The 11,169-nt window shown below is 59.0% G+C and overlaps 1 protein-coding gene across 1 annotated transcript in view; it reads left to right on the top strand.

Annotated features, from left to right (window-relative positions):
- The window catches only part of ANKH (ANKH inorganic pyrophosphate transport regulator), a 44,677-nt gene that overhangs the window by 30,725 nt on the left and 2,783 nt on the right, over positions 1 to 11,169 (top strand). Inside the window, exons 9-11 of the mRNA XM_012721748.1 lie at positions 8,172 to 8,465; positions 8,872 to 8,995; positions 10,118 to 10,217. Of these exons, the coding sequence (XP_012577202.1) occupies positions 8,172 to 8,465; positions 8,872 to 8,995; positions 10,118 to 10,217 (518 nt within the window). The remainder of the gene's footprint in view (positions 1 to 8,171; positions 8,466 to 8,871; positions 8,996 to 10,117; positions 10,218 to 11,169) is intronic.

Raw genomic sequence — 11,169 nt, 5'->3', positions numbered from 1 at the left:
GTGTGTGTCTGTGTGTGTCTGTGTGTCTGTCTTTGTGTCCATGTGTGTATGTGTGTCTGTGTGTGTCTGTGTGTGTATTTTCAAAGGGGAAATTGCCTTTGGAAGGGGAGATGTCTTATATTCCACAATGCGATGTTCTGCATGATTAATTAACTCTTCAACACAATTTTGCCCCAAAATATGAGCGATCATTGTTCAAGGAGGTCACTGAACCTAGAAGTGAAGGGTAGACTCCCGGCGCTTCTCGGACTTGTCACATGCCAAAGAAAGGCGCGCTTGGCCTTTAATCATTTATTTTTTTGAAGATGTATTTGTGCAGAGAACGGGGCTTCAGGCCAGAGGTGCAGGGGCGGTGAGAGGCTTCACCAGAGACAGAGTGGGGAGCAGAACAGGCAGATCGACGCAGCACACTGCTGAGGGGAGCAGCGGGCGGGTCAGGAGAGGTCTGCCGCGCCATGTAGTCACCTCCGGGGATCGAACTTGTGGTGAAACGGCTGTGGCCCGCTTCATGATGCTGCACGTTAACCTGTTGCGCCAGCCGGGAGGGCCCCTGTCCATTTCTGAACAGGCGGAGGCAACTCTCAAGCCCCCTGCCCCTTTCCCTGGCGTGACTATGACCCCCAGTTCCCGCGGGGAAAGCGCCTTCCCCAATCACGTCTACCCCACGCATCCCCCTTACTCACCTCCCAGCACCCCTGGGCCCCCAGCTCTGCTCCCTCTCGGGGCTCCACCATGAACGCACGCGGACAGCACCGGGCGTGGGGGATCCCGTGCCCAGCCTGAGCACACGCTCACACCCTTTCCCTGTCGACTCTTGGTTGTTCAAACCTGTAAGGGAATGTGGAGAAAATACCGACGGACCAGATCCCCCAAAGCCCGTGGTCTGTTGTTTAAGGTTGTTTCCTAGCATTTATCAGTCGTCACAAAGTATTTATGAGTCGGCAGCTGGCCTTGCACGCTCTGCCCTGGGTTCTAAAGGCGGAGGCGAGAGGGAGACAGAGAGCTTCAGTTCGGGCCGCCGGTGTTGCTGTGGCTGCTGGACTCCGCTGAGCTCTGGGGCGAGGGTCCGGGTCGGCCTGGGCGGGGGTGCTGGGGGGCAGCCACAGGAATATCACAGGAACCAGGGGGCTGGAGATTCCTGGCCGCCGTCCTTCAAGATCAGGCCCTTTCAGTGTTTACGCAAAGCCCATGGCTTAATACTGGATCTCTGGTCCAGCAGCAGATTGTAACCAGGACAACGTGGGACAAACAGCTCATCGCCTGGGCTGTCAGAGACAACTCTGACATGGTCTGAGTCACGGCCTGTGTGTCCCCCAGCCCTGCCACCCCTGCAGCCCCCCAGTCATCCCTGGTGAAGTGGGGAGCGGGGGGGGGTCCTCCCTCCTGGGCCGCCTTACCGAGGACGCCCTTCTGATAGCATGCAGGTTGAGTGGGGACCGGTCACCCCAGGCGACCCCGCTCCCTGTTGGCAGTTTCTCCGTACGCCGTGCGAGTTTTTCCATGATTCCCTAAAATATTGGGTCAACACCCAACGGTTTCAGAGAGTCCTTTAGGACAAACAGAGGAGGTTTCTGTTCCAGGAACAGACCTCCGCTCCTGGAGACGGTAGTGGCTGCATGTAGAGTGGCACTGACTCGGGGCCGGACTCTGTGACTCGGGCCCGCAGCAGGCCGGGCGTGGGACCCCTGGCCGGGCCGCCGGGGGCCAGCCTGCTCGCGCGGTTTGACCGTCTTCCCGTATCCAGAGCCGAGTGCCATGGAGAATGGGCCGGCTGGGCCCGAGGCATCTCTTTGCTCCTTCCACGGGACGGTCTTCTCTAAAAGAACAGCAAGTACTGTTAAAATGGTGACTGCTTAGAACAAGGTTTTGGTTTTCCAGGTAGCAGTTTCGCTTCTTTTTTTTTTTTTTTTTTTTTTAAGATTTATTTGCATGGAAGAACTGGGGTGCAGGCCAGAGGTGTTGGGGGTGGGGGTACGTGAAAGGATTCACCAGAAACAGAGTGGGGAGCAGACCTGAAATACATGATCAACTGAGACGCACTGCTGAGGGGAGCAGCGGGGAGACAGGAGCGGTCTGCTGTGCTATGTGGGTCCCTCCCTGGCTGGGGATCGAACTCAGGCTGTGGCCATGATAGCGCTGAGACTTAACCCCTCCGCCACCGGGCCAGGACCCAACACACTACAGGTCTCTTTCTCGCCTTTCCCTCTGGAGCCTTCTAAGTCTGGAAACTTCTGGGCATCAGGGGCGGAGGCCACATGGAATTTAAGCCGGGATCCGGCAATTCGTGCTCCTTAGTCCTAATGCTGCAGAGCTTGAGGCCGGAGACACCTCGGCGGTGCAAGAAGCGACAGCAGTGCCTGCCCTGTCGCTGTCTCACTGTGCCCTGGAGTGGTCCAGCAAGTGCTCTTTCTGCTTTCCGCCCGGACGAGCAGTAGACCTCAGGCAGCACAGATGCCAAGGCTGGACACCGGCGCTCGGCCTGGTCTGCCCGCCCAGCCACCCTGGACGGCAGTGAGGGTCAGGACCACTCAGGGTGCTCAGTCCCCTAGTCCCTGCCACCTGAGCTGCCGGGTGAAAGGGCGGAACGTTCCCTCGAGGCTGGCGTCTGGTCTGGCATGCCCGGCCCAGCCTCAGTTTCCCCAGTGAGGGCCTCATGAGTTGCAGGCCCTGCGCCCCCTCTCCTTCCCCCACCAGAACTCCGACACTCTGGGCCCTGGGTCTACTGTCTGTTGCTGCTGCCTGGGTGAGGGGATTGTGACATCCAGTTGGCCAGCTGTTGAGTCTAACTGCGGCCTGTTGTTTCCAGAACAGCTGGGCAAAAAGCCTCGTTCCAGAAAGCTGCAAAGCCTCAACTGGCCAGCAGGCAAAGCCTGCACCCCCCAGACCTGGTGGGGTGTGCCCTCCTTGCAGAGTTAAAGGGTCAGCCCCCGGGAGTGACCCAGGCTCACCTTCCTGTGGCCGAACTCGCCCCCCCCCCCCAGCTGTTGTCCAGCCCCCGGGAGGCAGACACTAGTGGCCTTATTCCGGCCAGAGTGCCTCGCTGACCCCGCGTCTCCAGCAAGGCAGCCTGTTGGGGGCTTTGTCTCTGCCAGTTCCCCCACCCCCTCACCCCCACCCGAGATGGAGACTGCACACATTGTCCGCATGTCCCGGAGAGGAGAGTCTTGGCAGATGACAAGGAGTTGGAGAGCTGGATGCTTCTCAGATCCCTGCCCTCCCCCCACGCTCTCAGCCAAAGGTCCAGAGTTCCCGCAGGCCAAATTGGCTCTAAGTGGACACAGGTCCAAGATGGGGGCAGCTGACTGCTTTGGGGGCGCAGTGCCAGCAAGCACAGGGCGGGTTCTCTGTCGGTTCGGGCAGCTGGTAAATGAGGGTGGCTTTTTCAGGCTCTCGTGATCTGTCTACACCAATTGGGGTGCAAAGCCCGCGAATCTTGTCTCTTGGGGCTTTCTCTGGTGTTGTCTCACGGTCAGCCTTGTTCTCCCGTGGGTGCTGCTGACCCATAGGCTCCGCCTCCAGGCCCAGGTGTGTCCCCTCACACAGACCCAGGCACATATGCCCCAACCCTGCTCCCAAGCGCCCCCCCCCCCTGCATTAGCACAATCAAGGCTGCGAGGGACAGACTAGGAAGCCAGCAGGATAAAGGCCTGATCTACCTCACTGACCCTGCAGGGGGCCTCAGGGAGACGCAGCAGCTCAGACAAGTCCCCCAAACGCACCTGGCCGCTCCTGTTGACATAATAATTAGCATAACAAGCTGCACCTGCATTCTTAAAGGAAGCACAGTTGAGCAAGCTGTTGAGTGAGCATCATCGCATCATCCAGGGTGCTGCAGGTTCCAGCTCTGAAATATTTGTAAACCTTGTGTTAAGATGCTGCAGGGTAAGTGAAGGCTTTGGGGCTGCTGGCCTCTGGGGCTGTCACCTGCGGCCTAGAAGGCTGGAGGCGCTTGGGAGTGCGGGCTCGGACGCGTGCGTGCCTGATGGTGGGCACCGGAGTGTGCCGGGTCGGTGTGAGGGGGCACCCCCGGGCCTGCACGAGGGGGAGCCTGTCGGGGCGCAGCATCGTGGAGGACTGGGTGGAACAGAGAGTGGGTGAACGGTTATGGCAGACGGCTGTGAGAGGACAAGAATGCGGGAGAGCCCAGAAAAGCGTGGACCCGCCAGTGGGGAGGGCCTGCCAGCCTGCCCGGCCCGCCTGCAGCCCTGTGCGCACGTCACGTGCGTCGTGACCATTCTGGAGTATGTGGGTCAGTGCAGTGGTCACTGCACGACCATCACCACCATCTTCCCGCAGAGCTGAAATTCTACACTGTTAAACAGAAACCCCCAACCCTGTTCCCATGGAATAGGACCCCCCACCCTGCACAAGTTCCAATTTGGCCAGTCCTGGGGTGTGGGGCTTTCTTACAGTCCGGTAAGAATAGGAAAGAAAATCTTTAATCTTCAACGAGATGGAAAAGCCCGAGCTCCGGGCGGGCCTGGTGCAAGGCGCCCCCTGCTGTTGGAATGGATTTTCCCTCACGCGCCTCACTTAGGGTTGAGTCTCCTTAATTCTGCAAGATGTCCCAGCTGTCAGCGGGAAGTGTGTGCACTTGGTGAGTTCATCAAAACTAATGATATCCTAGGTAATCTGAGCTTTATATTCTTTTTGGGGGGGGGCTTTACAAATTTAATTAGTATGAGATTATAACTGGAGAGCTGTGCTCCAAAACCAACTATTTGTTCGATTAATTTTAATGACAGCATTTTGTAACACTGTTTTCGAGAAAGGAACCCATTTGAAAAATGTTAAGCATAGGCTGTGTTCTGCCATAGATTTCCTCCCCTCCCCCCGAGTTCTGATCCTGTTTGTTTTGATTTGGGAAGAAAATACCATTTCTGATGTCATGAAATGATTTTTTTTTTCTTAAATCTCAGTACAGAACATTTAAAACTGTTGATGGGAAGGAGATTAAGGTCATTAAGTGCATAACTCGTAACGGGCCAGCTACTGATAATCTATTTCTTCCTTCTTCCAAGGAAAACAAATAGAATCTCAGCCGAACAGCCCTTAAATATACTTTATAGGCAACATTGAGAGTTTTTGCTTAGCTAGCTTTGGATTTTGCTGTTTCTGATTTTATTCTGAAGCTCACTTTTATCCCCGGCTGTAATTACCGTATTAACTTTGCGAAGCGCACTTGCTTGAGTCTCAGCAAAATGGCCGTTACCAGCAGGCTGGGTGCCGAGCTTAGAACAGGGTTGCAGGCACCCATCTAAACAGAAACCTCAGGCTGTTTGCCAACGTGTAGTTTTTATTTTGTATATTTTTTGCATCATCTTTCATTTTTGTACAACACGTGCTTTCTCATCCCCGTTACAGTCCCCCGAAACTCCCACCGCCAATTCACCTCGAGTGAACCGGAGTTCACCAGAGTCCCTGGTGTTCTTCCCACTCCTGTTTTGATCCTGTTCCCCTCCTGTTTTGATTCTCTACAGAATGTCTCTGATTAGTAGTTGCCTGTTGTTTTGACATTTTCAGTCTTAAGTTTTCGCAATGAAATATACAGAGAGATGGGCAGACCAGTCTTGATTCTTTTTTTTTTTAAGATTTATTTATTTATGCATATAGAACTGGGGTACAGGGGCAGTGAGAGGATTCACCAGAGATGGGGGGGTGCAGACCGGGGCTCTACTGAAACTGCGCCCTGTGGGTCCCTCCCTGGCCCAGATTTAGCTCCTGCTGAAGCAGCTGGGGCTAGCTTTGCAGTGCTGCGTTTTAACCCATTGCGCCACCATGAAGCGCGCGCGCGCGCACGCACACACACACACATACACACACACACACACACACGCCGCCATCTTGATTTTCAAAAAGAAGCAATGGGCGCTTCACAGCCCAGCTGAAACTGAGGATTCCGTGACTTCATACCCAGACCCAGAGCTCTGACCAGCTCACCCATTAAGTCCTGACTGTGAACATACCCCCCAGGTGACCAAGACATGCTGTGCTCCCCAGATATTTTCAGAGTCTAATGACATCGATTTTCCAAGCCAGAACCCAAACCTACTCAACTACCAACGGTGAACGAGATTTGCTCCCAGGAGCAGCTGCGGGCTGGCTCTCCTGCTTCGGGTCTTCCCGCCTCTGCGTCTCCATAGGGAGCAGTCAGCAGCGGGGAACCACCGCCCCATGCCCAGATCTGGCTTTTTCTGCAAGGAAAAGAAGCAGGGCCCCTTGGGCAGTAGCACCCCAGGACTCGGTCAGATGAGCAGCCGCCGTGCTGGTGGGCATACAGCAGGGCTCCCCGCCAGGCCAGCACAGGGAGCCCGCAGACCCCTGAAAGAGAGACTGTGAGAGGCGCAGAGCATCGCTGGCCCCGGAATCAACACCACCTGCAGGGACCCACCTGGAAGCGAAGTTCTTAGCAGAATGTGCCTGGGTACTTCTTCCGAGCACTGGCGGCCCACTGCGCCGCCTGCCTCCGTCAGGGAGAGGGATGGCGCCCCCCAACCCCCCCCCCCGGCTCCCGGGCTGTGCTGTGTCCGTCTGAAGTGCTGAAGAGGAGTAGCTGGCCTGGCTGTGGGCTGAGTGTCCCCAGCACTTCACGCCGGCGACCTCCATGGGGGAAGGCGAAGGGACGCTTGTCCAGCCACCAGGTCACAAAGTCTGCGCTCCCTCCCGGTTGCCCGGTCTGAGGAAGCATTTTTCCTTTCTTGTGTGTGTGTTGGGGGTGGAGGGGGGGTGAGAGCTGCATAGCGAAGGTGCCGTGATGGTGCAGCTGCTGATAAAAGACCCCAAACAAGAGCAGCTCGGTCGCCTTTATACAGTGACACACATGTGTAACAGATTCTTGGGGGTGTTGTGAGTTTTTCTCGTATTTCAACATAACAGCATAGTCAATGGGACCAGCCTCGTCTGGTGAAGCCTAATTTTCGCAAAGCTACAGGGTGTCGTATCCTAAAACCTCAGTGTTCCGCCCGTGCGCGATCATTACTCCGTAATGCATTTGCTGTCATGCGAGAATCAGCTGCAGCTGAAGGAGAGAGCTGTATTTACCAGGGCTGGCCTTGGCCTGACTAATCCGCTATAGCTGCTTCGTGGGGCTTTCAGACTCGGGGTTTTCCAACCCCCTCGACAGCGCACAGCCTGTGAGAAGCCCGACCTGCCGCCTGGCGTCCGCCTGTCCCGCCGCCCCCGGCCAACCCCCCTCGGGCGCTGGGCGATTCTGACTGCTGCCCCCTGGTTCTCTTCCTTTCTTCAAGCTTTAGTGCCACGTGGGCTTAACCATAGTCTTGAGCTTCACTTTCCTTAGCTTCCTGGAGCCTGACTCACTCCCACATGTCCTCTAACCGTGGTCACCCCCGCTGGGGCTTCATCCAAGAGCCTCTGGGCCTCCCAAGGCCGCCGGCCGTGGGGCTGTTTGGGCCTGAGGCTCCCCGTGTCCCCGGGATTTCCCTGCCTTTCCTTCAGGCGGAACTTGGGCCTTTCTCTTTCTCCATTTCCCTGACTTCGCAGCGTGTATTGCTGGCAAACATGTCCTTGGAAAGGGGCTTTTTGAGGCCTTTAGAGGTGTCTTCCTCCAGAACACACTTGATCGGTCGTTGGGTCTCGGTTCCGGGTAGAAATCGCCTCCCTCCTGGCTGGTGTCTCCTGGTCTCGCTCCTGCTCTGGGTGCGAGCCGGCCTGTGTGCACAGCGGCTCAGCCCCGGGCTGCCCCCAAGGTCCGCGGCCGCCCGGGGTCGCGCTCATCCGCTGTCCCCACCATGGAAAGCCGCAGTCTCTGCGCCTCCTGGCTCGGTCCTCGCTGGGGAACTCCCACGTCGCGCCGGCCTCTGGCACGACCGCTCTTCCCTAGCCGCCAGGTCTCATAACGAGGGGACACGCTGAGGCTTTGCCGGTGTGCAGACCCATCGTGCCACCGCGCCTGGATGGTGCCCCCGGGCCCCGCCAGGGTGCGGCCACGCCACCACGCCTCGGGCCTCCCCCTGGTGGTGTTTTCAAACCTGTCCTCGTGGGCCGGCTTCCTCCTGCTCCGGGGTTGCAGTTCCTCAGCTTGACCTCACGTCGTGGGTTTTCTTTTCTGTTTTCATTTTACTACGTCCCACAGACTGTCCTTTTTTTGGAGATTCTTTTTCATTTTATGAGTATTGCAGTGTTTTCTTACACTGTTGCTCATTCGGGGACAGTGCTTGGCTTCCGCCTGGGCATCATCCCCGCGTCCTCCCCCGTGGGCAGCAGCTGGAGACTGGGGCGCCGCCTCCCTCTTCGCAGCCCACAGCGGCATGCCCCGGCACCCCCCACCCCGCCCCGCCCGCTGCTCACGGCCCGGCTGCCTGTCTTTCTCCCCCAGCTCTGCTTTGTGATGTTTTGGACCCCAAACGTCTCCGAGAAGATCCTGATAGACATCATCGGCGTGGACTTCGCCTTCGCCGAGCTGTGTGTGGTTCCCCTGCGGATCTTCTCCTTCTTCCCAGTTCCAGGTCAGCAGCGGGAGAGTGAAAGAAAAGTCTCTTTGCCCTCAAGCGCAGCTCGGTCTTGCTTCTCGGGACGGGCGGTCGCTGCGTCGTAGTTAGCTGGTCTGTGCCTGCCTGCCCTTCTTCAGCGGTCGCGAACCAGGGGCGGAAGAACGGGGGGCGCACGGGGTGGCCCACTCCTCGCTCCGCCTCCAGCCCCGTGTCTCCCACAGGCTGGGGCAGGGGGGCCGGGCTTCCCCTCAGCCTTCTCTGCCAGCAGCGGACCTGACAGTCATCAGGTTGCTGCATTGCTGAGTTTCCTGGAGATGAGCGCTTGAGGCTGGGGGTGGGGCCCTGGGTGTCCCCCCCGGGCAGGCCGAGGGAGTTGGCAGGGGCGCGGCGCGGCGTGGCTGACAGCCCCTGCTCTCCACAGTCACGGTGCGGGCCCACCTCACCGGGTGGCTGATGACGCTGAAGAAGACCTTCGTCCTGGCCCCCAGCTCTGTGCTGCGCATCATCGTGCTCATCACCAGCCTCGTGGTCCTGCCCTACCTGGGGTAGGTGGTCGCGGGCCTGGGCTGTGCCTGCCTGTCTGCAGGCCCTGGGAGCCCCTGGGACACCAGCGTGAGGGAGGCTGCGAGCCCGGGTAGTGGCGGCTGCGGAGAACCAGGCCGGCGAGTGGCAGATGCCAAACCTGCCTGACCGGGACCCCTGGGCTTCCGGTTAGAGCAGCTCTGCCGTGTCCTGAGTCACCTTGGCTGAAAGAAATGCCAGTGCTGTCCATGACCGCGTTTCCACGCGTCCTTGGTTTGCGGGCGCAAAGCTCTGTGCCCCTTGTTTTATTTTTTAAAGATTTATTGATTTGAAAAAAAATAAGATTTATTGATTGATACATACAAGAACTGGGGTGCAGGCCAGAGGTGCAGGGGGGTGAGGGGATTCACCAGCAACAGAGTGGGGAGCAGAACAGCCACATCTACTGAAATACGCTGCTGAGGGGAGCAGGCGGGGGACAGGCGAGGTCTGCTGCGCCCTGTGGGTCACTCCCTGGTTGGAGATGAACCCAGGCCGCAGAGATGATAGCACGATACTCATCCCCTGTGCCCCAGGGAAGCTCTCCATGCCCTTGTTAAGAGTCTCCAGCTGGGCCTGCTGGCAGCTGGAGCTACTTTGCCCTCAGGCAGCCGCAGAGAATAGGATCAGCCTGCTCTGGTTGGGCCAGTACAGAGGCCCCTGCTCTGACCTGGGGGAGGGAGGGGGGGTGGCTCCCAGGGGCTCCCAGGCATCCACCGCACATGGGTTCTATTTCGGGGGGCCCATGTCTGCGTGTTCACGGGAAATTCATGGTGTCATGGGGAAGGTCGGGAGGCTGCTGGCGCCCTGGACACGCTCCCTGGGTCAGGCCCACAGTGTTCACCAAGCACCTCCAAGTCATGACCAGCACAGGGGGGTGATAAGGAACAGGGGGGTGTCACCTTTGCCCTCCGGGGAGGGGGTGAGAGTGCGCCCCCAGCCAGCGAGACCTGGGGTGTCTCCCCACACAGACTGGTTACCAGTTTCAGCCCTTCCAGAGGCCGGGGCGCTCGCGTGCCCCTTCCCCGGCGGAGACTGCGGGCTGGCCGTGGCTGCACCAGCCTCTTGGCATTAACAAACACGGCTTTGCCATCTTCTCCCCGCAGGGTGCACGGGGCCACCCTGGGCGTGGGCTCCCTCCTGGCGGGGTTCGTGGGCGAGTCCACCATGGTCGCCATAGCCGCATGCTACGTGTATCGGAAACAGGTGAGACTGAGACAGCACCACACGGCTGCCTCGGCCGCCCCTGCCGCAGGCCTGCTCCCGGGCCCCCGGGCCCCCGGGCCGACGGGGTGGTGGCCTCCTCCCCTGCGCCCGGAGTCTCGGCGGAGCCCCTCCTCAGACCCACTGACGCAGGGCCCCTTCCTGCGCCGGGCCCCGCCCTGCTTCAGAAGGCCGTCTCGTGTTTCAAGAGACCAGGCACAGACTGCACAGCGATCTTGCTGTCTTCTCATGGCTTCGAGCTCACATGCGCACCACCCCGCCCCCCATGGAAATCCAGCACGTGTCTGACTCTTTGGGGCAGGGTCTTTCTAAGCCTGAGCTCTCAGGGAGCGAGCCCTCTTCACATTATTCACCCAGGAGAGAGGCAGGTAGACTGGAGGCAGCCAGTGGCCACCCCGCCCACCCTGCAGGGTAACTGGCGGAGAGCTGGGCCTGAAGAGGTCAGGGTTTTCCTGGCCAAGATGTAATCAAGGAAAGAGGAGCCAGGCTGTGGTTATGACTGACTTCGAGTAAGCTGATAAAGGAGGGAGAAGGGATTGGCTGGGATTAGAGGGAGTCCAGGGGGAGGGGGGCAGGTAGGGGGAGCTGGACATTGGCCTGGGGGGTGCTGAATGCTGATGATGACCCAGGGTAAGGGGAGGGCTGGGAGCTGAAAGGGAAGAAGGGGAGGCCCCTACGGCCAGGCCAGGCTGGCCAGGCGGGCAGCTCGCCGGCAGTCACCAGGAGCAAGCTCGAGTGGGCGGGACAGGACCACAGCCAAGCTGAGCCGGCACCGAGGGGTGAAAAGTTGGGGTGAGACCCCGAGCTCACCAGGGAGCCGTCGGTGAGGAGGACTAGAGCGGGCTCGGCCCCCGAGGGGGCTGCGGGGAGCGGGCTGGGCCCTGAGGGGGGCTGCGGGGTGCGGGCTCGGCCCTGAGGGGGGCTGCGGGGAGCC

This window comes from Condylura cristata, unplaced genomic scaffold, assembly GCF_000260355.1.
Source record: "Condylura cristata isolate star-nosed mole 26May11 unplaced genomic scaffold, ConCri1.0 scaffold00007, whole genome shotgun sequence".
Taxonomy (NCBI): Eukaryota; Metazoa; Chordata; class Mammalia; order Eulipotyphla; family Talpidae; genus Condylura; species Condylura cristata.
This window is presented reverse-complemented; position numbering and strand designations above follow the sequence as displayed.